Source organism: Suncus etruscus, chromosome 6, assembly GCF_024139225.1.
Source record: "Suncus etruscus isolate mSunEtr1 chromosome 6, mSunEtr1.pri.cur, whole genome shotgun sequence".
In the NCBI taxonomy this organism is placed as follows: domain Eukaryota; kingdom Metazoa; phylum Chordata; class Mammalia; order Eulipotyphla; family Soricidae; genus Suncus; species Suncus etruscus.
In genome coordinates, this window is record NC_064853.1 from 35,262,367 (window position 1) to 35,288,232 (window position 25,866).

General features: G+C 40.9%; 1 protein-coding gene across 1 annotated transcript in view; it reads right to left on the reverse strand.

The window, feature by feature from the left end:
• The window catches only part of CCDC30 (coiled-coil domain containing 30), a 63,779-nt gene that overhangs the window by 7,528 nt on the left and 30,385 nt on the right, over window positions 1-25,866 (reverse strand). Inside the window, exons 6-11 of the mRNA XM_049774725.1 lie at window positions 25,441-25,650; window positions 21,951-22,102; window positions 14,296-14,458; window positions 11,595-11,707; window positions 8,258-8,399; window positions 2,130-2,266 (exon numbers count right to left, since the gene is read on the reverse strand). Of these exons, the coding sequence (XP_049630682.1) occupies window positions 2,130-2,266; window positions 8,258-8,399; window positions 11,595-11,707; window positions 14,296-14,458; window positions 21,951-22,102; window positions 25,441-25,650 (917 nt within the window). The remainder of the gene's footprint in view (window positions 1-2,129; window positions 2,267-8,257; window positions 8,400-11,594; window positions 11,708-14,295; window positions 14,459-21,950; window positions 22,103-25,440; window positions 25,651-25,866) is intronic.

Sequence of the window (25,866 nt, forward strand, 5' to 3'; positions counted from 1 at the left end):
GAGTATAAAATGTACAATTCAAGCCCATAAATATTTAAGGTAGATTAGTATTCCACCGGGTTGGAACTGAACAGGGAATCCTGCATTGTTCAATATTGTAGCTTTACAGCCTGCATCTAATTCCAATTTCATACAGTCCATCCATAGAGTAGTAGCACATAGGAATCAGTACATGGTTAGTATGGAACAGAAACTGACACAGATACATGGCTGTGAGCAAGGAAGGGAGATGTGGGTGGCTTGTGCTCAGAGCAGCTGGTAAGATAACCCTTCTTGGCCTCTCCCAGATAGCTACTAATGTTAGGCTCCTGAGCAACTGGGGAGGCTGTCTGACTTTCCTTCCCTCTCTGGGCTAAAATATAGCCTCCCTTTGGGAGTGGTGTGAAGATTCAGTGACTAGAGCACTCAGACGAGAGCTCAGCACACAGTAAGTGTTAACAAAATGCTTATCAAAGTCCTAGCAATGTTGAGGACACTGTTAAGATCAACCCACAATCTTTGCTCACATCTACACTCTAAGAACACTTTTTTATTTTATTCTTGTTCTATAACATCCTGAGTTACCAAATTGTTCACAATACAGTTGTTTCAGTCATTAAATGTCCTAACACTAATTCTACCACCAGTGTGGCCTTCTGTTCACCAATATTCCTCCATTTCCCACCCACCACTCAACCTTCTCCCCTAGAAGGCATAAAGAAATGTACTTCATATTGTATGTTGCAACAAAAAGGCAAATGTAATAAACAAAACTCAAGTCAATGAGTCAATTTGTATCACTTTATGTCTTACTGAAGTCACAGAGGATTTATGGGAGTGTTTGGTTCTAGTTGAGCCTGTTGTGTTATTGTTTGGGGCTCATTAAGCTTGGTGGTCTTCTATGCAACTTTCCTATCAGATTTGTTGTGATCCTACAGGGCTAATAGTATTATGAAATTTGGAGGTGTTATGTGGCCACATAAGTAGACATGTGGTTCTGGGACTGTGGAGTTGGAATGAATTGGTGGCTTGGCAGCTTGATGAGGGTCAGTTGTGGAGCTGTCAGAGGATGTTGGGTGTGTTTTGACTGCCTTGTTTCAGGCCTTAAGAGAAATATGCCTGCATCCATTCTGAGAAGGTCCCAGAGCTTTCAGCCTGGGCCAAGTCTGTGAAGATTTGGCAACATCATGTTCTTTTGGAAATTAGTTATGAAGCTTGGCATTTTATTCTTAGAGAATAATTTTGAATATAGTAAAAGTTTTCTATAGAAACTAGAGGGCTTGGGCTCACAGGTAGAATTGTTTTATAGTAGCAATGTTGGGTTTGTGGGTGGGGGGGGGACACTCCCATTGATACCCAGATCAGTAGTTTGATACTTAGACCAGTGTTGTATCTCTCACACTGCTGGTTCAGAGGACCACCACAGTAATTCTTCAGGGATACCAAGGATACCACCAGGATGCTAAGGGGACCATGTGGCATTGAGGAATAGGGTCAAGTGCCTGGTTGTGCTCAATCTCTTTGAGTATCTGCCTGGCCTGGTAAGAGAATTCTTATCTGCTTGGGTGCATTTCTGATTATGAACTACTGCACTGGTGCATTGTGGATTTCTTGAATTTGAGTCACTAATTTGACACTGGTTCTCTCGTAGCCTACTTTTGTTCCATAGGTATCAAATGATAAAAATGAGTATCAAACTACAAAGGAAAGGCTAAGCACAGTGGATCCTAGGTGAGTCAACGACTGCATATAAGAAATACCCAAAGCAGGACTCAATTATCCATCCCTGGTGATTTCCACCAACACATACACATATACATTTCACTCTGTAATTTTACCAATTTTGCAGTTTGCATGAGTTGCCAAAAATTGAAGACAATAGGTATGAGAAAGGAAGTACAAATATAGGAAGTCTCTGCAATATATTTTTTTGGGGACCACATCCAGCAGCGCTCAGGGGCTACTCCTGATTCTGCTCTCAGAAATTGCTCCTGGCAGATTTGGGGGACCATATAGGATGCCAGGGATTGAATCTGGGTCAGCAAGGCAAATGCCCTACCCAATGTGCTATATCTTTCCAGCTCCTGAAACAACTTTTGTTGAGATACAAACATCATCTTTGTGCAGATCCTTGGCAGAATCATACCTACCTGCTCTGAACAGAAGTTATTACCCACTTGTTGCTGTGGATCAAGTATTCCTTCTCTCTGAGTTGCTCCAGAAGCTTCCTTTTTTCTAGGAGCAGAATATTATTTTGGGAAATGACCTGATCCTGGATTGCCTTCCCCTAAGAATAAATCAGATCCCCTAATTACAACAATAGAAAAAAATCTAGAACTCAAAGAGCATTTGCCCGATTTTAAGATTTTTTTTTTTTTTTTTGGTTTTTGGGTCATACCGAGCAGTACTCAGGGGTTACTCCTGGCTCCTTGCTCAGAAATTGCTCCTGGCAGGCTCGGGGGACCATATGGGATGCCGGGATTCCAACCAATGACCTTCTGCATGAAAGGCAAATTCCCTACCTCCATGCTATCTCTCCGGTCCCTGATTTTAAGATTTTTACATCATTTTCCCATTTATTTTCTGGTCCTTTAATCTGTTTTCCTGTTTGTTGACACAGTCAGTCGAACATTTAATTGCTTTAAAGCATGTATTGTATTGGCTAACATTTATTTTTGGGATGGGTTGTTCACACCTGATGGTGCTCAGGAATCATTCCTTGCAGTACTAGGGGATCATATATGGCCTTGGAAATTGAACCTATGTTGTCTGTGTGTAAGGCAAATGTCCTACACTAGGTACTATTTGTTTAGCACCTATTTTGCTTAACACTTAAAAATTATCTGAGAGGGGCCGGAGAGATAGCATGGAGGTAAGGCGATTGCCTTTCATGCAGGAGGTCATCAGTTCGAATCCCGGCGTCCCATATGGTCCCCCGTGCCTGCCAGGAGCAATTTCTGAGCATGGAGCCAGGAATAACACCCTGAGCACTGCCGGGTGTGACCCAAAAACCACAAAAAAAAAAAAAAAAAAAAAAAATTATCTGAGCACTCAACTTCCAGAAAGATATTATTCCTTTTCCACAAGGACAAAAACACAAATCAATACAACTCAAATCTCTTAAAAGCCAAATTAAAATTTTTTCTGTAGATTTCCATTTTTTTTTTATAATAATGGTCTTTGGAGGGGAAGAGTTTGGTTCCCTGAAAATTCTTGGGAGTAATCCGCAAGCATAGAGTGGCTCTGAACACTGCTTGGTTATTACCCCAAAACAAAGCAAGATTCTAATAGAGATAAATCTGAAGTCTGTCCACTAATTAATTGTTTATTTGAGCACACCTGACAGTGCTGGTCTGTCACTCTGGTAGGGTTCAGAGAACCATATACATAGTGCCAGGGAATCAAACCAGGTCTGGCCACTTGCAATGAAAGTGCTTTAGCTCAGGGCCAGAGTGGTGGTGCAGGTGGTAAGGTGTTTGACTTGCACACCCTAACATAGGATGGACCGCAGTTCGATCCCCCAAAGTCCTTTATGGTCCACCAAGCCAGGGGCAATTTCTGAGTGCATAGCCAGGAGTAACCCCTGAGTGTCACCAGGTGTGACCCAAACATCGAAAGAAAGAAAGAAAGAAAGAAAGAAAGAAAGAAAGAAAGAAAGAAAGAAAGAAAGAAAGAAAGAAAGAAAGAAAGAAAGAAAGAAAGAAAGAAAGAAAGAAAGAAAGAAAGAGGGAGGGAGGGAGGGAGGGAGGGAGGGAGGGAGGAAGGAAGGAAGGAAGGAAGGAAGGAAGGAAGGAAGGAAGGAAGGAAGAAAGAAAGAAAGAAGGAAGGAAGGAAGGAAGGAGAGAAAGAAAGAAAGAAGGAAGGAAGGAAGGAGAGAAAGAAAGAAGGAAGGAAGGAAGGAAGAAAGAAAGAAGGAAGGAAGGAGAGAGAGAAAGAAAGAAAGAATGAAAGAAAGAAAGAAAAGAAAGAAAGTGCTTAGCTCATGTCCTATCTCTGCTCTCTCCTGGCCAATTTATTGTTAAAGAATTATGAGACTGTCCTAGATCAAACCACTCCATTTTTTTTCACTCCATATTTTTTAAATTGAGTCATCCCTGGCAGTGTTCAGAAGCTATTTCTAGCTTTTGCATAGGGAGCTGCTTTGGTGATGCTCAAAAGATCATGCAATATTGGGGACTGAACCCAAGCCTCCCACCTGCAAAGCACACTCCAGTCCAGTGAGCTCTCTATGGGGTTCCTCTCAGTCCAGGTTAACATCCTTCACCCTCCAATGTATATGCCTGCTCATGTGTAAATATACTTATATTTAGGATTGAGAGTGGAAATAGTCACTGCATAAATGATGTAATCTATGCAGTTATCAATGCTCAGAAAGGAAATTGAGTGAGTCTTCTAGAAATATAATGTTAGAAATAGAAAATCAAGACACCTACTCTAATGAAAGAATAAAGTATCTTGGTAAAATTTGGTTTGGATGGTGACAAGCCAGAAACTTAACTAGTTTACATACTTACTAGTTTCTTACTTGAAGAGAAGCTGAAGGAACTAAAACTTCCAAAGCAACATTATTCTTTGGATATAAAATCAGCACTTGTAAACTGGCATTGAAAGCTCTCACCTGTCTTCTCTGAGAAGGGAATTCTACTAGTTTACATTCTCTTGGGAAACATGCATGCTCAGATAAACATGCTTCTAAAATAGTTTACACCAGGAATTGGAGTGATGGCACAGTGGATAGGGTGTTTGTTTGACTTGCATTAGGTCAACCTGGGTTCAACCCCTAGCATCCCATATGGTTCCCTAAGACTGCCAGCAGTAACTTCTTTTTTTTTTTTTTTTTTTTGGTTTTTGGGCCACACCCGGTGACGCTCAGGGGTTACTCCTGGCCATGCGCTCAGAAGTCGCTCCTGGCTTGGGGGACCATATGGGACGCCGGGGGATCGAACCGCGGTCCGTCCTAGGCTAGCGCAGGCAAGGCAGGCACCTTACCTCTAGCGCCACCGCCCGGCCCCCAAAATCCTGTTTTTTCTTTTCATTGTTTTTATTTGCCAGCGCTGAGGCATTTGCCCAGCAAAGCTTGTGCTTTATTTTTATTTTATTTATTTATTTATTTTTTTTTTTTTTTGGTTTTTGGGCCATACTCGGCGGTGCTCAGGGGTTACTCCTGGCTGTCTGCTCAGAAATAGCACCTGGCAGGCACGGGGGACCATATGGGACACCGGGATTCGAACCAACCACCTTTGGTCCTGGATCGGCTGCTTGCAAGGCAAACGCCGCTCTGCTATCTCTCCGGGCCCGCCAGCAGTAACTTCTAAGTGCAGAGTCAGGAGTAATCCTGAGTACCACTGGGAGTGGCCCCCCAAAAGTTTACATTAAAATGAAAAAAATATACATAAAAACACGAATGCAGGCACCACTTTAAGCATTTCATATTTAATCATTCCAAACCTGTGGTTAGTAAGTTATTCCTGTTATCTTACAGATGAGGACAATAGTAAATGGACTGTGTGAGGTCACAGAACAACTACATGGCAAGGCTAGACTTAGGCCAATGGCCACCGTACTCTTTCCATGCAGCAAGGCAAAGGACCATCTCGCACTTTTCTTCCATACTCACTGCCTCTCTTCCTCTCTGTCTCTACCACTTTCTCACCACCCTATGCCAGGGGCCAAACTTGGGGCCCTCATACATGCAAATGATATATATGCAAAAGCCACATCCTTGTCCCTAGGATCGACAACTCCCTCAATAGCCTCTAATTATTTGCAATCTCCAGTGTTTTTCATAGAGACCTATTGGTTCTAGGTAAATATACTTTTTTTTATGTTGTGGTAACAAATTACCACATATGGAGCAGCTAAAGCTATAAGATTCTATTTTCTGTGTTGGAGATTACAAGCAAAAAAACCACGGTGTCTCCAGAATTTTTCTGGCTCTGCAGGAGAAGCTGCTTCTTGCCTCTCATGTAGCTTCAGGTGGGTGTGAGCAAACATGTGGTTCCCGCCTGGTGGCTGCACCCTCCAAGTTCCTCCATTAGCATAGGGACGCTTCTACTGTGTGACCCAGCAGTTGTCTTTTTCTTTTTTTTTTTCATTTTTTTTCTGGAATGTTGTTTGTAGAACCAACACCTAGTATCAGGTATCAAACCCAGAATCTTGCACATTCAAGGCATGTGCTCTATAACTTGAACCATATCCTCAGCCCTCTATTTTATTTTATTTTATTTTATTTTTTGGGGGGGAGCACATTCAGTGATGCTCAGGTGTTATTCCTGGCTATGCGCTCAGAAATCAATCCTGGCTTGGGGGACTATATGGGACTTCGGGGGATTGAACAGCTGTTTGTCCTAGACTAGTGCAGGCAAGGCTTACTCCTTACGCCACTGCTCCAGCCCCATCAGCCCTCTATTATTTTTATCTTCTTGTAAGGAACTAGATTAAGGTTAACTCTAATGAACAGGCCTCATCTTATTACACCTGCCAAGACATACATTATTATATATATATTTTGAGACCAAAGCATTTTATTGAGGGTATTCATAGTAGAATGTAATGTCCTTGGCCAGCTGGAATCTCCTCAGCAATACAGGCATAGAAAGAACAAAGATGATATTTTTTACATTAGATCATTAGGTTCCATTCTGAAGTTGCAGGGAGACATGAATTTTGGGGACAGTGTTCAACACAGCAGTCATCAGGAAGAAAGATACACTACTGGAAGTGGACGCAGTGATGATCATGCTGTCCTAGAGCTGAAGTGAGGCCAGTTGAGGGTGAATTGGCAATGGGGAAGAAACCTGCTATTTCTGGAGGTCTGTTAACCACAATTGCTACCTTCACTATAACTTCCCATGTTGTTTTGTACTTGAAAGCCTAACCAATATTTCAAAGTCCAACTAGTGACAAAATATAAAGGCATGAAAATAAACAATTTATTGTATTCTCTTACCTCACTTTAGGTTTTTGTTGTCATTACTTGGTTTGGGGGCCAAACATGGTAGTTCTTAGGACTTAGTCTTGGCTTTGCACTCAAGGTCACTCTTGGCCAGGGGTCAAATATGGGTCAGCTGCATGCAAGGCAAGGGTCCTACCTGCTACCAGGGGTCCTCAAACTTTTTAAACAGGGGGCCAGTTCACTGTCCCTCAGACCATTGGAGGGTCTGACTATAGTAAAAACAAAACTTATGAATGAATTCTTTTTTTTTTTTTTTTTTTGGTTTTTGGGCCACACCCGGTAACGCTCAGGGGTTACTCCTGGCTATGCGCTCAGAAGTCGCTCCTGGCTTGGGGGACCATATGGGACGCCGGGGGATCGAACCGCGGTCCGTCTCCTAGGCTAGCGCAGGTAAGGCAGGCACCTTACCTCCAGCGCCACCGCCCGGCCCCTTATGAATGAATTCTTATGCACACTGCATATGTCTTATTTTGCAATGAAGAAACAAAACAGATACAAATACAATATGTGGCCCGAGGGCCATAGTTTGAGGACCACTGTCAGCTATACTATGGCCCTAGATGTATCCACTCACCCATCCATCTACCCACCCACCCACCTATCCATCCATCTACCTGCTCATCTACCCACCTATCTATACATACATACATCATCTTTCTTTCCTTCTTTCTTCTCTTATTCTTTCATCCTTCCCTCCCACTCTTCCCTCTTTCCTTCCTTCTTGGAGAGGGGAAGTGTCATATCCAGCAGTATTCAAGACTTACTCCTGTCCTGTGCTCAGGGATCACTCCTTGAGATGTTCAGGAGACCATATGGGGTGCTAGGAATTAAACCTGGGTCTGCTGTATGCAAGGCAAACACCCTACCTGTTGCCCTATTGCTCCAGATCCAAGATACGTATTTTCTTTGAAGATAACACACTGATCTTTTTTTTTGGGGGGGGGGGTCACACCGGCAGCACTTAGGGGTTCCTCCTGCCTCCACACTCAGAAATCGCTCCTGGCAGGCTTAGGGGACCATATGGGATGCCGGAATTTGAACTACAGACCTTCTGCATGCAAGGCAAACACCTTATCTTCATGCTATCTCTCTGGCCCCAACACACTGATCTTAAGTTGTCAGTACAATGTATTTTCAGTGTTTTTATGGTTTAGTACCACTCTAAGACATGAATTTCTATTCAGGGATGGAAGATTCACATTCAACGGAGGCACTAAACAGAAGTGAGCTATGAAGAGGCTGTGAGGAAGCTGAAGACCCAGGGGCTTTCTCCATGCTTGACCCTGCTTTGTTCATCAACTTGTCATCTTTTTTTGTTCTCACCTTTTCTTTTTGTTGTTGTAAGATATTAACTTTGTTTTCAAGTAGTTTGATTCTCTCATCTCGTTGTTTTACTTCCTGAGCCCAATGATCCTTGACTCTTTGAAGTTTGGCTTTGTTGTGGTGATGCTTCTCAGTATAGTTTCTATGGAAGAAATTTAAACATAGGCTCCCCTGAGCACAGTAAGCATTTATTTTGATTCTATAATAGGCCTCTTCACTTCCTTGGGTTCCCTTCTCCTGTTAGGGACTGACTAATGTTGGCCTGTGTTCTGCTTCACACCTGCAACTCTTTTATCCCCCAAGTGAAAAGAGATGCATCAAGGACATCCTAAATCATAGCAGGTTTGGTCATCCCCAGGGATTTAGCACTCTGGCTCACCATGGACAGAGTGTTGGTGTCAGAGCTTATTTAGGAGATAACCTTGACTTTCTGATTTCTGATATATCTGAATTCAGAATCCTATTCTACTAGTTCAGCCATTCATGAAAAATGTTTTGTTTGTTTGTTTGCTTGTTTGTTTTGGGTCATGTCTGGCAGTGCTCAGGAGTTACTCCTGGCTCTACACTCAGAAATTGCTCCTGGCAGGCTTGGGGGACCATATGCGATGCTGGAATTCGAAACACCATCCTTCTGCATGCAAGGCAAATGCACTGCCCTCCATGCTATCTCTCCAGCTCCGAAAAATGTCTTCTTGGCCAGACCCTTAGATGGGGATAGAGCCCATTTCAATCTTGTTTAGTTAATTTGGAAGATAACTGAATTTATTTTCCATTCTTGCCTTGAGCTGAACTTCTAAATACTGAATCTATATAGGTCTCCTTTCAGGATTCCAATTCTAACATAAATCTGACTTAATACCAATAAAAACAAATATATTCAACATCATTAAACATTACGGAGGAGCCAGAGTGATAACACAGCGGTAGGGTGTTTGCCTTGCATGCTGCTGAGAGATGGACCTGGCTTTGACCCTCAGCATTCCAAGCCTGCCAGGAGCAATTTTTGAATACAGAGTCTGTAGTAACTCCTGACTACCACTTGGTGTGGCCCTAAAACCAAAGCCAAAATCAACAACAACAACAACAACAACAAACAACAAAAAGACATTATAGAAATGCAGTAAAAAAAAATTACATGGGGGGGCGGTGAGGTGGCGCTAGAGGTAAGGTGTATGCCTTGCAAGCGCTAGCCAAGGAAGGACCACAGTTCGATCTCCCAGTGTCCCATATGGTCCTCCCAAGCCAGGGGCAATTTCTGAGTGCTTAGCCAGGAGTAACCCCTGAGCATCAAATGGGTGTGGCCCGAAAAACCAAAAAAAAAAAAAAATCACATGGGGATATCACCCTTAGAATAACAAGAGTAATAGAGAATAAAATAGCAAATGCTGACAAAGGGGTAGAGCAATTGGGACCACCAAGCACTGTGGGGAGGAATGCAAATGGTACAGACTCTTTGGGAAGGCCTGGCAGTTGTCCAGAAGAGTAGAGAAGTACATAGCTTAGTTATTTGAAACTTAGGTACATAAGATAAATTAAAATAGATGTCCATACAGAAACTGGTACATAACAGCACTGCTCACAGTACCCAGAAGGAGGAAACACTGAATTTTCACCAAATGAAGAATGAAGAAACAAAATATGGTCTGATGATACACTGGATGCAGGTTTCTCTCAGTATCTAAAGGCAGCCCATTCATAATTTGGCTTGATTTGTAAGGTTATTTGGTGTGTGTGTAAATTTAGAAAAAAAGTGGGAATTTACAGACACTTCAAATAACTTAGCAATTCAGATGAAATAGGAATGTTTTATTCTCAGATAGCAAGGCCAACTTGCATCATTTGGTTATATGAATATAAAAGGAATAAAAATAAAATATAAAAGAAATTATGGCTGAATGCCAAGATTAGATTAACTTTGAAAGCATTGTGCTAGTTAAAGAAGCTAGTCACAAAGTACATTTAATAACTATCTTCATAAATGTGCAGAATATGTAAATAGAGGAAAAGGAAGTAGACTGAGTTGGAGTGGGGAGAGAATAAGGGCACTGAGAGCTAGGGAGCTTCTTTTTCAGGTAATAAAATGTTTTAAAAATTGACTGGATGGGTCCAAGTGATAGCACAGTAAGTAGAATGTTGCACTCCTTGCACTCGGCTGACCTGGGTTCAATCCTGGCATTTCATATGGTCCCTTGAGCACACCACAATTAATTCCTGAGTGCAGAGCCAGGTGTCAAAACAAACTGACTAAATAATGGTGATGAATGTGCAGTTCTAAGTCATATTGTCTGTCCTACTTTTTTTAAAATTGGGAGGTTGTTGAGCCACACATGATGTTTAGGAGCTGCTCTCAACTCTGGATACCAGGGTTGCTCTTGGTGGTGCTCAGGGAACCATGCAGTGCTGGGGATCAAAGCCAAGCTTCCTACATGCAAAGTGTGCATTCAACCCATTGAGCTATCTGTTTGGCCTAGGAAGCTATGCACTTTACCAAGCTCCACAGGGTCCTTCTGATGCAGACTAAAGTTTGGGAGAAAACTTAACTCGGAGAAAGGGCCACTTTGGCCACTATTTCACTATCATCAGTTTATCTGTGGCTCTCAAGTGAGAGACGGCCCTTTTGATCTCCTGTTAACAGAACCCAGGTGTTCTGAAGGCATCCAAAGAGATACTTTGATTTCAAGAAAGACAGGTGTGGTGATGGTGATAGCCAAGTATACCAATACATGACCTGGCATATGACCTCCTCTTAGGACGCACCACAGCTAGGTATGTGTGCAAACACTCCCCTTCAATTCTTGAATAATGATAAAAGAGGAAATTAAATATAAACAAAACAACAAAACACAAAATAATTGCATTGCTGTTTCATTATTTGTGAAAAGCAAAAAAAAAATGTCTTGGAGGTATAGTATAGGACTTAGAACTTTGACCTGGTCATAAGTCATAAGTTCAGATAGTCATAGGTTCAAATCCCTGGTATAGTACAGGACTGAGCAAACAAACAAACAAATTGTGATGCAAATGAATAACTGAAATGAGGTAAGTCTGATCCTGGCTGAGGAAAGTAGATGAGGTGGGAATCCTCAGGGAAGATGGGAAGCGTATACTGGGAGATAAGCAAGAAGTTAGGCACCACCAGAGCTAAATATATTCCTTTCTTCCTCCCATTCTCAGAAAAAATTGGGCCACTCATTTCTCTGGCAATAGTCTGGGAGATAAACCCCTGGGAATGAAGGGCACTCCCAGATCCAATGAAGGTCTCCCTAGTCCTGAGCTGGCTGGTTATGAAGAACTGAGTCTCCACAGGTTCTTCCCAGGCCGCTTCATTTTTATTTACCTCACATGGACATCAAACTGCTTCAAAAATTGCCTGTATTCTTCACGCAGAGCCTCCTTGTCTTGCTGCAACCCAGAAAGCTTCTCTGACAATTCCCGGTTGCTCTTGAGATACTGAAAAACATTAAAAAAATATGATTGTTCTGTGGTGAGTCAAGGATGAAGTTGAGGATAATAAGTAAATATGGAAAGGAAACAAAAAACCACCAAAGGCAACAGCAAATGAGAAATTTATGGTGGGTGAAGCACTCACCCCCTTTATCAAGACACTGCTAAGTCAGATACATTGGTGAGGGTATCACAGATTTACTAAAATAATGCTAAAATTTTTTTTTTTTTTGAGGGGAAGAGGGTTGGATGGACCCACCAGGAGCTATTCCTGGCCCTCTGTGTTTGAGACTCACTCCTGGTGGTGCTTGTAGTTGACCCTGGTTCAATCTCTGTCACAACATAAGCTCCTCTAAGTACCACCAGGGGTCATTCCGAGCACTAAGCCTATCCTAATAGCCCTTGAGCACTGCCAGTTATGGCTCAACTCCCTAAAACCCCCAACACAGTTTTATAAAACAATTGAAATGACATATGGAAGATATAGTTAAGACACTGCAATATGACAGCATCTTTTGGCATTAACTGAAATGATAAGCTTTAATCACTAATTGAGTATAGGAGGCCATTTCTCTCAGGCAGAATTTATAGAAAGGAAGTAAATGATGAAATCAGCTTCTCCTAATATGCACATACATGGAAATGTAAAAAAAATACTATGCCTCTAATGTTTAAGGAGTTATGTAAGTTTTATGGCTTAGATTGCCTTGTGTGCTGTTAAGAAATATTATAATGTGTTACAGTCTGGGGACTTGAGGGACAAAGTAATTGTACACGAATTCTGTTTTATTTATCTTAATGTTCTTTGGCTGAAAGTTCAAAGTTAAGATATCAGCAAGGGGACTTCTTCTGAGAATTATGTTATGGGTGATTGTCCTTCCACTGTAACTTTACCTTGTCCTCTTTCTTTGCATCTTTGTTCTCATAATTAAAAATTAAAAATTAAAAAAAAGAAAGAAAGCAGCTTCTCATACCAATATTCCAGGGGGAAAATGTGTTGGTGGTTTACTTTCTACTTAAATATGTTGTTATTGTTGTTTGCTTTGGGGTTCATACCCAGCTATGCTCAGAACTTATACCTAGCTTAAATCTTAGGGATCACTCCTGGCAGGGCTTGCAATGCTGGGATTGAACCTAAGTTATCTGTATGCAAGGCAAGTAAGTACCTTACCTGCTCTACTATACTCTGACCCCTCTAGTTAAGTTTTGAAGTTAACAGTTTACCTGTACCACTGACACCAATTTGTCAGTAGAGACTGACAATCACCATATGACCACAGAATCTGAAGGACCACTGATAAGTTAAGTCTGTAATTATTTATGTGAAAGACAAGGTGTTTCCATCAGATTTGATGAAAGTATGATAGTCTTGTTTAGTAGGTTATATATGGTTAATGCAAAGGACAGTATGTATTGGACTAGAGAGATAGTACAGTGGGAAAGGTACTTGCCTTGCACATGCCTGACCTGGGTTTGATGCCCAAAATTCTACATGGTCCCCCAAACACCCTCAGAGTGATTCCTGAGTACAGAACTAGGAGTAACTCCTTAGCATGGTATTACACCCAAATAAAATAAAACCAAACCAAAAAATCCCACGGAAAATAAAAGGGTCTGTATGGACTACTGACTCTCCAAAGTAATCTTTGCTGTTGTTCAACAAAATCCCATATGTCCACCTCTAAGCCTTTCCCTTGTGCTACAGGGTTGGAAGTCTGAAAAGGATGATTCTCAGACAGTCTGGATAACAGAGTTACAGTTTAGATACTTCTGTTTTGTTTAGTTTTGTTTTTTTTTTTTTTTTTTGGTTTTTGAGTCACACGCAGCAGCACTCAGGGGTCACTCCTGGCTCGATGCTCAGAAATTGCTCCTGGAAGGCTCAGGGGACCATATGGGGTGCTGGGATTCGAACCGCCAACCTTCTGCTTGCAAGAAGGTTGCCTTACCTCCATGCCCCCAGTTTAGATACTTCTAATGAGAGGTACTTGCATAGGTCTAAAAAGACTTTTTTCTCTAGAAGTAGTAGTGATATTAATGGACAAGCAGTAGATGAGGCATTTGTAAAGGTTTATGAAAGAGCTCCTTAGAAGTCCCCTTTGGGCCTGCAGAATTTGCCTTTCTAGAATTTTTTTTTCTTTTCTTTTCCTCTCCACTCCTCTTCCCTTCCCCTCTCACCCTTTCTTCTCTTCTCTCTTCCTCCCTCCTCTCTCTTACAGTTCCCTTTTTTACCTTCCCCATCTCTTTTCTTTTTTTGATTTTTGGGCGGCTCAGAGGTTCATTCCAGGTGGGCTGGGGGAACCATAAGGGTTCCTTGGTAGGCAGCCTGCAAGGTAAGTGACCTACCTGCTATCCTACTGCTCTAGACCAACCTTTCCAGGATTTCTAAACTGAGTTATTGAAATTCAGTTTACAGAATAGTTTTATGGGATCGAATCCTCTCTTGTTTTAAATATCTAGAGTAGATATTTCCTGCCTGAACTCTAAACAGAATGAGTCAAGTGCTATGTACTTAACAATTATTAGCTATTACCCAGGTCGATTACTCTACATATGGGAATGAGAAAGCCAAGAAGTGTATCTGTTTATTTTCTTACCTCTTCAGACTTTCTTTGTTCATTTTCCAGTTGTTTAATTTGGGCTTCTTGTTGCTTTATCTGGGCTTGTTGCTGAGAACTGATTTTTTCCAGTTCACTTTCTTTGTTCTGTGAGATCTTCACTTGCTTTTGTAGCTCATTAATATCCTGATCTAGGAGTTTCCTGAGGGAAATTAATGTACATTAAAATAACATTGTGAATTATAAAGCTTTGCAAGGGAAATTCTTAGACTTAAAAATGCTGGCAGGAGTGATAGTACAGAGGGTTAGGCACTTGCACACAGCTGATCCAGGTTTGATCCCTAGCATCCCATATGGTACCCACACAAACCAGGAGTGATTCTTAAGTCAGAATCTGAGCACTGCTGGGTATGGCCTCAAAACAAACAAAAAAGCCTTAACATCTTAGGAGACTATTTTTGGGGAGTGGAGGGGATGGTTCAATGAGACAGGATTTGAGTTAATTTAAAAAAGGAACAAATACAGAATACCTTCTTTGTGAGAACAGCTTTTCTCCATCCTCTCTCTAATCAAAACAACCTTTTAAGGAAGAAATATCTTTCTTTACTTTCCAAGGGAAAATTGGGCATAGAAATGGTTCCCTATATTGCTTAGTTGCACAGCTATTCCAAGGTGGACTAACATCCAATCCATATTCTTTTCTATTCAAACTCAGAGATTTACAATGAAGTCCTGAAGTTCAGAGCACTTCAATGCAGAGTTGAATATTAGTTTAGCTGCAAGCATAACTAATACCAAGGGACAGGTATTAGCATTGCTGTAGCTGAATCCTAAAGGAGTCTATTGATAAAAAAAATGCAGGCATTCCCCAAAGAGTCATAAATACTTAAGGTTTTTGGTGAGATTCTTCTCAGACTACAACTTGTTGAAAGAGTTTTTGAAAGAAGTCAAACCAGATAACCATCTAGAGGACTATGATATTATAATATTGATGAAAGAATGCTAGTGAACAAAATTCCCACCTACTTGCTAGGTAACTAGGATATTGATATCAGCCTATTAAGTTTGTTATCTTTAACTTCAGTTTTCTGAGAAATCAATGGATAACTGGGAATTTTTTTTGTTTGGTTTTTGGGGAACACCTGACTGTACTCAGGGAATACTTCTACTCTGAACTCAGGGATATTCCTGGCAGTGTTTGAGATCAAATAGGGTACCAGGGATAGAACTCAGGTCTGCTGCATACATGGCCTTAACTGCTAGTACTCTTACTTTTCTAGTACTCAGGAGTTACTGTTGATTCTTTGCTCAGGGATCACTCACAGAGACTAGGGAATCATATGTGTTGCCAAAGATGAAACCTGGGTTGACTATGTGTAAGTCAAGTTTTCTACCCACTATGCTATCTTCTAGCCCCTGGGAAAGACTTTTCCCCTTTTTGTCTTGGGGAGGGAGGCACACCTGGCAGTGCACAGAAATTACTCCTGGCTCTTCACTAAGGTATCACTCCTGTGGAGCTCAGAGGACCATATGGGATGTGGGAGATAGAACCCAGGACTTCTGGTAGTAAAGTAAGCACCCTACCCCCTGGGAAAGATTTCTATGTGATCCATAGCAGTCCTGGCTTTCAGCCTTTAGAACCTCTGTTTTCTATATTCTGGAGTAAGTGCAGGCTATCCAAGGACTGATGTAGCTTGCCTTAAACTGCTTATCTGCACCTCTGTGCCCTGTCTTCCTTTAATTTTTGTTTCATTTAGTTATTTATATGGGTAAACAATTCCCTGCTATTGTTGTCATCTTATTTTTTGGCTCCATTCTTAATTTTGCATTAAGAGACTAACTATAAAGTCTGGAACTACAGAAAAAATTTTATCCTAGAATTTAAAAAACAGAGTTATTTACATCTGAATTTAGAAACTGGCAGTGAATATAAGTCAAGAAGCAATTCATAAATATTTTGGAAGTTGATTCTGTTATTACTTATATAGAATCTGAATAATGAAAGACCAACATAAACCAGTTCTGTCAGTGAATAAAATTAAGAATTGGGAGCTGGAGTAATAGCACAGCAGATAGGGCATTTGTCTTGCAGGCAGCTGACCTGGGTTCTATCCCTGGCATCCCTCATAGTCCTCAAAAATTGTCACGAGTGATTTCTAAGCACAGAGCTAAGAGTAACTCCTGCATGCTGCTGGGTGGCCCTGCCAAAAAGAATTGGGAGATTGGTTAGAAACTGTCTCTTGGGGCTGGAGAGATAGCATGGAGGTAAGGCGTTTGCCTTTCATGCAAGAGGTCATCGGTTCGAATCCCAGCGTCCCATATGGTCCCCCGTGCCTGCCAGGAGCAATTTCTGAGCATGGAGCCAGGAGTAACCCCTGAGCACTGCCGGGTGTGACCCAAAAACCACAAAAAAAAAAAAAAAAAAAAAAGAAACTGTCTCTTCTATAACTGTAACCCTTCTTCCACTCCATCTTTTACACAACAACCAGAGTACTCTTTCCAAATCGGCCTAATCATTCTCTCTACTTCAAGTGGCCAGTGGTTTCCATTACTCTATAAAATTCAAACTTATTATTATGACTTGCTAGATAGTGTTGTGATGTGCAGCAAAAGCAGCACAAAAGAATTCACAGCACTTCTAAAGGTGAATATTAGAAAAGAAGAAAGGGTAACCATCAGCAATCTAAACTCCCATTACAAGAAAGTAGAGAAGTCCAAGACATACAATATAAAAGTTAATATAATAGAGAAGTCCAAGAAATACAATATAAAAGTTAATAAATTAAAAAAACAAGAGCAACAAGGAAAGAAATTGAAAATAGGAGAAAATCAGTGAAAGCAGAACTAATTCTTTGACAAGATAAATGTGATAAATCTCCCTCTAGCCACGGGAACAGATAAACAGAGAAAACACAAGTTAGTAATATCAGAAATGAAAGAGGGACTCTTTCATTGGACTGGAGCATACAGATTCTTTGTAGCAGGAGACTTTGGTTCAATCTCTGGTACCCTGAGTTCTACTGAGCACTGAGCTGGGAGTAGCCTCTAAGCAGTGCTGGGTGTGTCCCAAAAACCAAATAAAGTAAATATGGGGCTGAAGAGATAATACAGTGGGGAAGTTGCTTGCCTTACACATGGCTGGCCAGGATTAAATTCCTGACACCCCTTAAATCCTCCTGGAGCATGGTGGGTAATAAGTCCTGAGCACTGTTAGGTATGGCACCCCAAAATAAAAATGTAAATGGATAATAAAGGATAAAAAACAATTTGAAGCCCATAAATTTGATAGTTCCTTGACACATAAACTCTACTAAAATTTACCAAGGAGAAATATAAAATATGACCAAGCTTATATATTAATTAGTACATTAGTCAATATGTAATAATATTCCTCCAAATTAAAAACTAGGCCCAGATGGTGAAGCCTACAAATTCAGGGAGAAATGATACCACCTCTCTATAATTTTGTCCATATAAAGCTAGAGAATAACATTTACTAACTGATTCTACAAGGCCAGCATTACCCTAACACCAAAATCAGACGAAGATATCACAAGAAAACAAACTGTAGATCAGACTCCCCATGTTGAAACTTCTTACTATGGCTAGTTAGGTTTCTCATGACTGAGGCCTACCTTACTTTTTAGCCTTGTTTTCTTTTTTCTTTTTTTGGTTTTTCGGGCCACACCCGTTTGATGCTCAGGGGTTACTCCTGGCTAAGCGCTCAGAAATTGCCCCTGGCTTGGGGGGACCATATGGGACACCGGGGGATCTAACCATGGTCCTTCCTTGGCTAGCTAGCGCTTTCAAGGCAGACACCTTATCTCTAGCGCCACCTCGCCTGCCCCGTAGGCTTGTTTTCTTAGCCATGTCAATTATCACTGTCTCCAACCATGATAAAGTAGGTGTTCTGCAGGAGAAAAGTGGGTCTCCCTCATCAGGTAGATAGAGAAGGCTAGTTTATTCCCAAGGATTTTATTCTTAGCCCAAATGAACATTTCTTTAATTGATTGAAGATGATAGTGAAGGTGATAGAAGTAACAGATAATTGTTATAATCATAATAATTTTGAGTATCAAGCATTGTAAAAAAACAGTACCTTTTTAGTAGTGATTTTGTAATATGCTGGCTTTGCTAGGAATTCTTTTTTTTGTTGTTGTTTTGTTTTGTTTTTGGGTCACACCTGGCAGCGCTCAGGGGTTACTCCTGGCTCCACGCTCAAAAATCGCTCCTGGCAGGCTCAGGGGACCATATGGGGTGCTGGGATTCAAACCAATAACCTTCTGCATGAAAGGTAAATGCCTTATCTCTGGCCCCAATGCTAGGAATTCTGTGAACGATTCTGTTCAGAGTGGTTACATTCTGGGGCTGGAGCGATAGCACAGCAGGTAGGGCATTTGCCTTGCACACAGCCAATCTGGGTTTGATCCCTGGCATCCCAAATGTTCCCTGGAACCTGCCAGGAGTAATTTCTGAGTAGGGAGTCAGAAGTAACCCATGAACGCAACCTGGTGTGATCCAAAAACCACCAAACAGAGTGGTTACATTCTGTTTAATGTGGTTAAGTTCCACTTTTTGGATTAAACCCTGGCCACTACACATTTTCTGTATGTCAAACACTAACATAAGCTGACTTCTTATACTCAGTCACCCAAAGAAATATATTCTGAGGTAAGAATAGATAAGCACATAGAGAATAAAAAAAAAACACTAGTGAAAGGATAGAGAGATGATAATCCAGGGGGTAAAATAGTTGTCTTGCCATACTGACCCCAGTTTGACCTCCAGCACCAAACATGGTCCCCTTAAGCATCACCAAGAATGACCTCTGAACACAAACCCAGAAAGTTGCCCTTTATATCGCCAACTTTGGTTCATGTCACAAAATAATCCTTATAAATAAATAAATATATTTTTTTGACATTTTGCGCAGGAGTTACTCTTAGCTCAAGCTCAAGGCTTGTTCCTTGTTGGGGTACAGCATGTGATGCCTAGAATTGATATAAAGCATGCATTTCTGTTGAACAATTTCTCTAGCACCACAGATTTCATTCTTTTAATAATTGGTCTAAATTCTATATATTTCTTAGTAACACATCTTCATGAAAAAAATGCATAGAACTGATGTTGCCATTCTCAGTGATAAGAAATCAAGTTCTAGGAAAATGAAATTGCTTCTTTACCTCTTCAATTCTTATCTATAGCCTTTGATTTTTTTCAAAAGCTCATGGTAGGATTTTTTCATGTGTGTGTTATGTGTGTGTGTTGTGTTGTGTTGTGTTGTTAACGGTTTTGTTTTGTTTGGGGACCACACCCAACAGTGCTCAGGGGTTCTTTGCTCAGGGGCGAGCTAATAAGCCCAATGAGCTATCCCTATGGCCTTTCACATTGTAGTTTTACCAGTTATTTTTCATAAAACTATACCTAAAGTTCTTGGGGGCCTAAAGTCGGTGTCTGTCTTATCTGCTTACTTTCATTTAGGGCAGCCAGTTTCCCTTTGTTCTTCGTTGATTATTTTTTTTATTGGAAGTCTAAAGTTGATTAAACCTAATATATGTGAATTATTAACATATATAAGTTAGGATTTTTTTCCAGAGAAAATTTGGAGTTCTCTTAGGAAACCAGGGACAGCTGTTTGCAGGTGCCCACCTAAACTGAGAGTTTCTTCTAGATTCAGCTATCGGATCTGGTGTCAAACATGAACTCACAGCTGAGTTGTGACATTGCTAGTAACTCCTTTGTTTAAAATATTGCTTACCGTTCAACATTTTTGTTTTATATCATTGTATATTTTCCCTTAGGGCTTGCTTTGCTTAGTGAGCAATGCTATAAAAGATCAAGTTACTAATTATAGTATAGTCAGGATCTAGTTATTGTTATAGGTTTGTCATCCTGCAAGAAATGATGATGAGACAACTATATTTCATCCAATTTTTCACACACACATTCATTTACGTATCTACTGAATTTCTTTCTTTTTTGTTTTTTTGGGGTTACACCTATGGTGCACAGTAGTTAATTCCTTGCTTTGTGCTCATGAATCACTCCTGCTGCACTCAGGGGATCACATGTGATGCCAGGGATAGAACCTGGGTCAGCTGCATGTAAGGTAAATACTCTACTTGCTATACTATTGTTCCATCCACTGAGTTTCTATTGAGTGCCAAGCCCTATGCTAGAGCTTTTTTTTTTTTTTTTGGTTTTTGGGTCACACCCAGCAGCGCTCAGGGGTCACTCCTGGCTTAATGCTCAGAAATCGCTCCTGGCAGGCTCAGGGGACCATATGGGGTGCCGGGATTCGAACCGCCGACTTTCTGCTTGCAAGGCAAACGCCTTACCTCCATGCTATTTCTACAGCCCCTATGCTAGAGCTTTTTACTGGCACTGAGAATAACTTTGGAATCTTTGTAGTTTATGTGACTATATATTTTAGTGTTTAAAACTATATTTCTAATATTTATCTATCTGATATATACACATATATCTATTACTTTGAGAGCCACAGAAATAAGTAGTAGTTACTGAGGTGTAGAGTACTTAGAAGGACCACTTAAAACTTCTGAAAATAATAATTATAGGAAGAAAATATGTAGCATAAATCCTCTGCCAAACAAATTCAAGTTTAAAAAACAAATGATGTGGGGCCGGAAAAATAGGGCATCGGTAAGGTATTTGCCTTGCAAGTGGCTGACCCAGGACCAATGGTGGTTCGAATCCCAGCACCCCATATGGTCCTCATGTCTGGGGCGATTTCTGAGCGCAGAGCCATGAGTAAATCCTGAGCACTGCCAAGTGTGACCCAAAAACAAACAAACAAACAAAAATAATAATAACAAACAAATGATAGGGCTGGAGAGGGATTAAAGTACTTGTCTTGGGGCCTGAGAGATAGCACAGCCATGTTTGCCAGGACCTAAGATGGTTGGTTCAAACCCCGGCGTTCCATATGGTCCCCCATGCCCGCCAGGAGCTATTTCTGAGCAGATAACCAGGAGTAACTCCTGAGCACCACCGGGTATGGCCCCAAAACCAAAAAAAAAAAAAAAAAGTACTTGTCCTGCATGCAGTTGATTCCAGTTTGATGCCTAGCACCTTACATGGTCCCACAAGAACAGTTAGAGGTCATTTCTGAGCATAGAGGCAGGAGTAGTCTTGGAGTACCATCATGTGGCCCCCCAATTCAAAGCCTCCAAATGCTCAAAAGCAATAAATAAGTATAATATTTCATAGACAAACCAATAATTCAAGAAAATAGCGCATTAAGTTTATGCAAACCAGAACAAGGTAATCCTACTACCTTTAAGAATCTCACACTCGAGGCCAGAGAGATAGCACAATGATAGGGCATATGCCTTACACACAGCCTATTGGGATGGTCCTGGGTTCGAACCCTGGCATCCCATATAGTTCGAGCCAGCCAGCAGCGATTTCTGAACACAGAGCCAGGAGTAACCTGATAGCTGCTGATTGTGGCCCTAAACCAAAAAAAAAAAAAAAAAAAAAAAAGAATCCTACATTCCATTGTAAAAGGCAAACAAGAAAATAAGCCATAAAACTACAACACAGTGTTATTTATAAGAAACCAACTGAGTTCATTAGGTGTGGACACAGAGAGAACACGTAGTAAGCAGATGCTGCTGGTGAACTTAGTCACAATTTCGTCCGCAGGTGACTGATGGCCTTGTTCCTCTCACCTCTTCTGTTGTTCTTCCAGACAGCACTGCTTTAGTCTAGCTTCATTTTCTATTGCTTCTTTCATCCTTTCCTCAAGTTGCTTCTTCTCCAAAGCACAAGTGTCTGCACAAACTTTCTGAGCTTGTTCTAATTTCTGCTGCAGATCCAAAATCTTAAATGAAAAAAAAAATGTATAGACAAAACTATAAGATGCGGCCTTTTTTCTTTGATCAGGAAAGACCATATATATAAGAACAAACACAGTCATGCTAAAATACAAATTGTATCTAAAGAGTGTGGGCTACATTTATTCTAATTTGAAAATAACCAAACTTTTATAATAGGTAATATATTCACATAGTTTAATGTCTGTGTGGTGTGTGTGAGTAGAGCTCTGCAGCAAAGTTTCTTTCCTGCTTTCTTCCCAGTTTTTCTTCACCAACAGATTTTCATAGGTATTAATTTCTTGTACACACATACTTTATTTTTTGCATATTTATACATACTCATGTACATTCCTTTTTTGGGGGGGTTGTTTCGACCACACCTGGCTATGTGCTCAGAAATCACTCCTGGCTTGGGGGACTACAGGTGACACTGGGGATCGAACTGTGATCTGTCCTAGGCTAGCATGCATAAGGCAGATGCCTTATCACTTGCGCCACCACTCCAGCCCCTCATTTACCTTACTTTTAAAACATCATAGTTTAGAAGTTATTTACCTATTTTTACTAATACTGTTAGAGATTTTTTTCCATTATAATAATCTATGACCTATCATTCTGCACAGCTTCCACTGTAGAGATACATTCTAACTTATTAACTAGCCCCTGCCTAGTGTACTTTATTTTGATTTAAATCTTCTACAAATAATACTATTATAAGCAGCAAATTCACACTTCTAATAGCAACATGTTAGGGTGTTAGTCTGATTCTAACTACAAAGTAATTAGAAATCAAGTATAAATTGCTTACAAACCAAGAATCTATTACTTTGTTTTGGCTTGTTTACTTTTGAATCCCACCCAGAAGAAGGGGCCCTCCCCACTGTTGCTCTGGCCCCCAGAAATGTCTTCTTGGGACTGGAAAGATAGCTCAAAGGACAAGAGCAGGAGGAGCCACAGAAGAACCTGGTCCCCTGAACTGGTTTAGGGCTTACTCCTGGCTTTTTGCTTGGAGTTTGCTCCTGGTAATATTCCAGGGACCATGTGAATCTGAATCTCAAGCATGCAAGGCAAATAGTTCAGCCCATTTTGATATCTCTCTGGCTCTCAATTACTTTACTTTAATTTATTTTTTGATTTTGTGGCCCCATCCATCAGTGCTCAGTGGTTATTTCTAGGGTCTCTCAGGGGTCACTACTGGTGGGCTTGGAGGGCCACATTAGATACTGGGGATAGAACTCAGGTTGGCCACATGCAAGGCAAACACTCTACCTGCTGTACAATTTTCCCAGCCCCTACTTTTTATCTATTTTTTTTAATGGAGGACTCAGCACAAGCCTTCTCAGTCATTACTTCTGTAATGCTCTCTTTCCTGGAAAAAGAAATAGAATACTTCTACTACTATGAAAGTTTCTGTGTTCCTTTCCATTTCAGACCCCTGCGGAAGACCACCACTATAACTCAAAATTAGAAATTATTTTCCTTCTGCTTCTCCTTCTCCTCCTTCACCCTCAATCCCTCTCCCTCATTCTCCTTTTGGTTTATGGGCCATATTTGTTGCTCAGTGCTTACTTTACTCTTGGCTCGATGCTCACGAATAATTTCTTTTTTTTTTTTTTTTTGGTTTTTGGGCCACACCCGGTAACGCTCAGGGGTTACTCCTGGCTATGTGCTCAGAAGTTGCTCCTGGCTTGGGGGACCATATGGGACACCGGGGGATCGAACCACGGTCCGTCCAAGGCTAGCGCAGGCAAGGCAGGCACCTTACCTTTAGCGCCACCGCCCGGCCCCACGAATAATTTCTTATAGGGCTTGGGGAAGCATATATAATCAAACTTGGATCAGACTTGTGCAAGGCAAGGGTCAAGTATGTGCAAAAACCTTATTCTCAATCCCAGTTTTATTTGTTCTTAAACCTTAGATGACTAATAAAATTATATATAAATGTTTTTGTGCTGACCTCTTTAGCTCAACAGTATTTTATTTTATTTTTATTTTTGCTTTGCGGGTCACACCAGTGGCACTCAGGGGCTATACCTGTCTCTGTCCCCCAAAATTGCTCCTGGCCAGCTCAGGGGATCATAACGGATGCCGGGAATCGAACCACCATCACTCCTGGGTCAGTTGCGTGCAAGGCAAACACCCTACCGCTGTGCTAACTCTCTGGCCCCTAATTTAAGATTTTAAGTTGAATTTGCTGTCATATAGATACTTTTGTTCTTCTAGTGCTGGGTTCAAACCCAGGACTTCACATATTAGGTGTCTACTCTTTAATACTGACCTGGGTCCCCAGCCCTGTCACATACTTTACATTTACATGGTTTAATAAAAACACTCTTAGGAAAGGGATCAAACCCAGGGTCTTATGTATGTGGGCATGTACTTTACTGTTTAGCCGCTTCCGTAGCCAGAAATGACATATTTATTGAGACCACTTGCAGGAAAATTCATATCAAAATGAGCAACTGTTGCACACTACTGCCACCTGGTGCTAAGCAACCTAAAATGCAGGGGCAATGTTTCAAAATGGTTCATTTTAAAGCACGAATCCTTCTATCAATGACAAAATGAAAAATCAGCTAAATAGCTAATCCCAATTTAAAATAAACAAACCATTTAGAATGGGAAGTGAGTTAAAATAAGTAATTTAAAAATATAATGGGCCAGGAGAAAGAACGATAACGCAGTAGTATTACATTTGTCTGGTTTTAATCCCCAGCACCACATATAGACTCTGAACATCGCCAGGAGTAATTCCTGATTGCAGAGCCAGGAGTCACCCCTGAGCACCATCGAGTGAGACTCCAAAACAAAAAAAAATTATATATAATAATCTCATATACGCAAGACCCAATGGCTCGATGCCTGGCACTGAACCAAAATACTGTCAAATTGTAAAGTATAAAACAAAAAAATAAGTCAAATAGGTTTATTTTATGCTGTAATAAAACTTTTAACTTTTAAAAAGTTAGTCCAATTAAAAAAAAAAACACCATACAACCCCCACCCCAACCTGGGGCATTTTCCACATTTAGAAAAGCCCATGTTCTCTCTTGAACATGTATTTCTCTCATCCTGTTCTCTTACACTCCAAGTAAGGTTTTTAAAACAAAAAACATTTAACTTTTCAATAACCTCCCGAACCCCCCCCCCCAAAAAAAAACAAAAAACAACCCCCCCACATTTCCTGGAAGAGCAGGTGAAGTCAAAGAGAGAAAGTGTGGGAGAGTAAAGGAAACCTCTAAAATTCTGTTGTTTGTACTATTTGCTTCTTAAAATCTGTAGAGAACAGGATTTTAGTAGGGGTATCTACTGTGTGCTATTTATTAAGTGTGGGGATAATTACCTTTTCCTCTGCACCAGCAACTTTAGATTTCTCCTGAGCCAGCTTTTCCTGTAGGTTGTTGTGTGATTTAATGCTCTGAGCCTGTGTAAGTACTTCCAGCTCCAACTCCTTCATTTTTTGCTGACAATGCTTCCACTCTGCTGTGAGCGAAGAGCACATCTTTGTGCTGTCTAATAACTTCTGCTGGGCCTGCTTGAGTTCAAATTTGATCTAGAGGTGGGGGATAAATAAGAATGATAGAAAAAAAAACCTAAAACAAATGGGAATGTGAGCAAGAACGAGCAGATTTCAAGTGCATTTCCCCCTTCTCCCCTCACAGTTGGCAAATAACAGTGTCATGTGGATAATTACCTCTGAAACTGCCATGAGCTAGGAAGGTTTGCCAAAGTCTATCTAGCCAGATGGCAGCTAGACAAAGGAATTTTC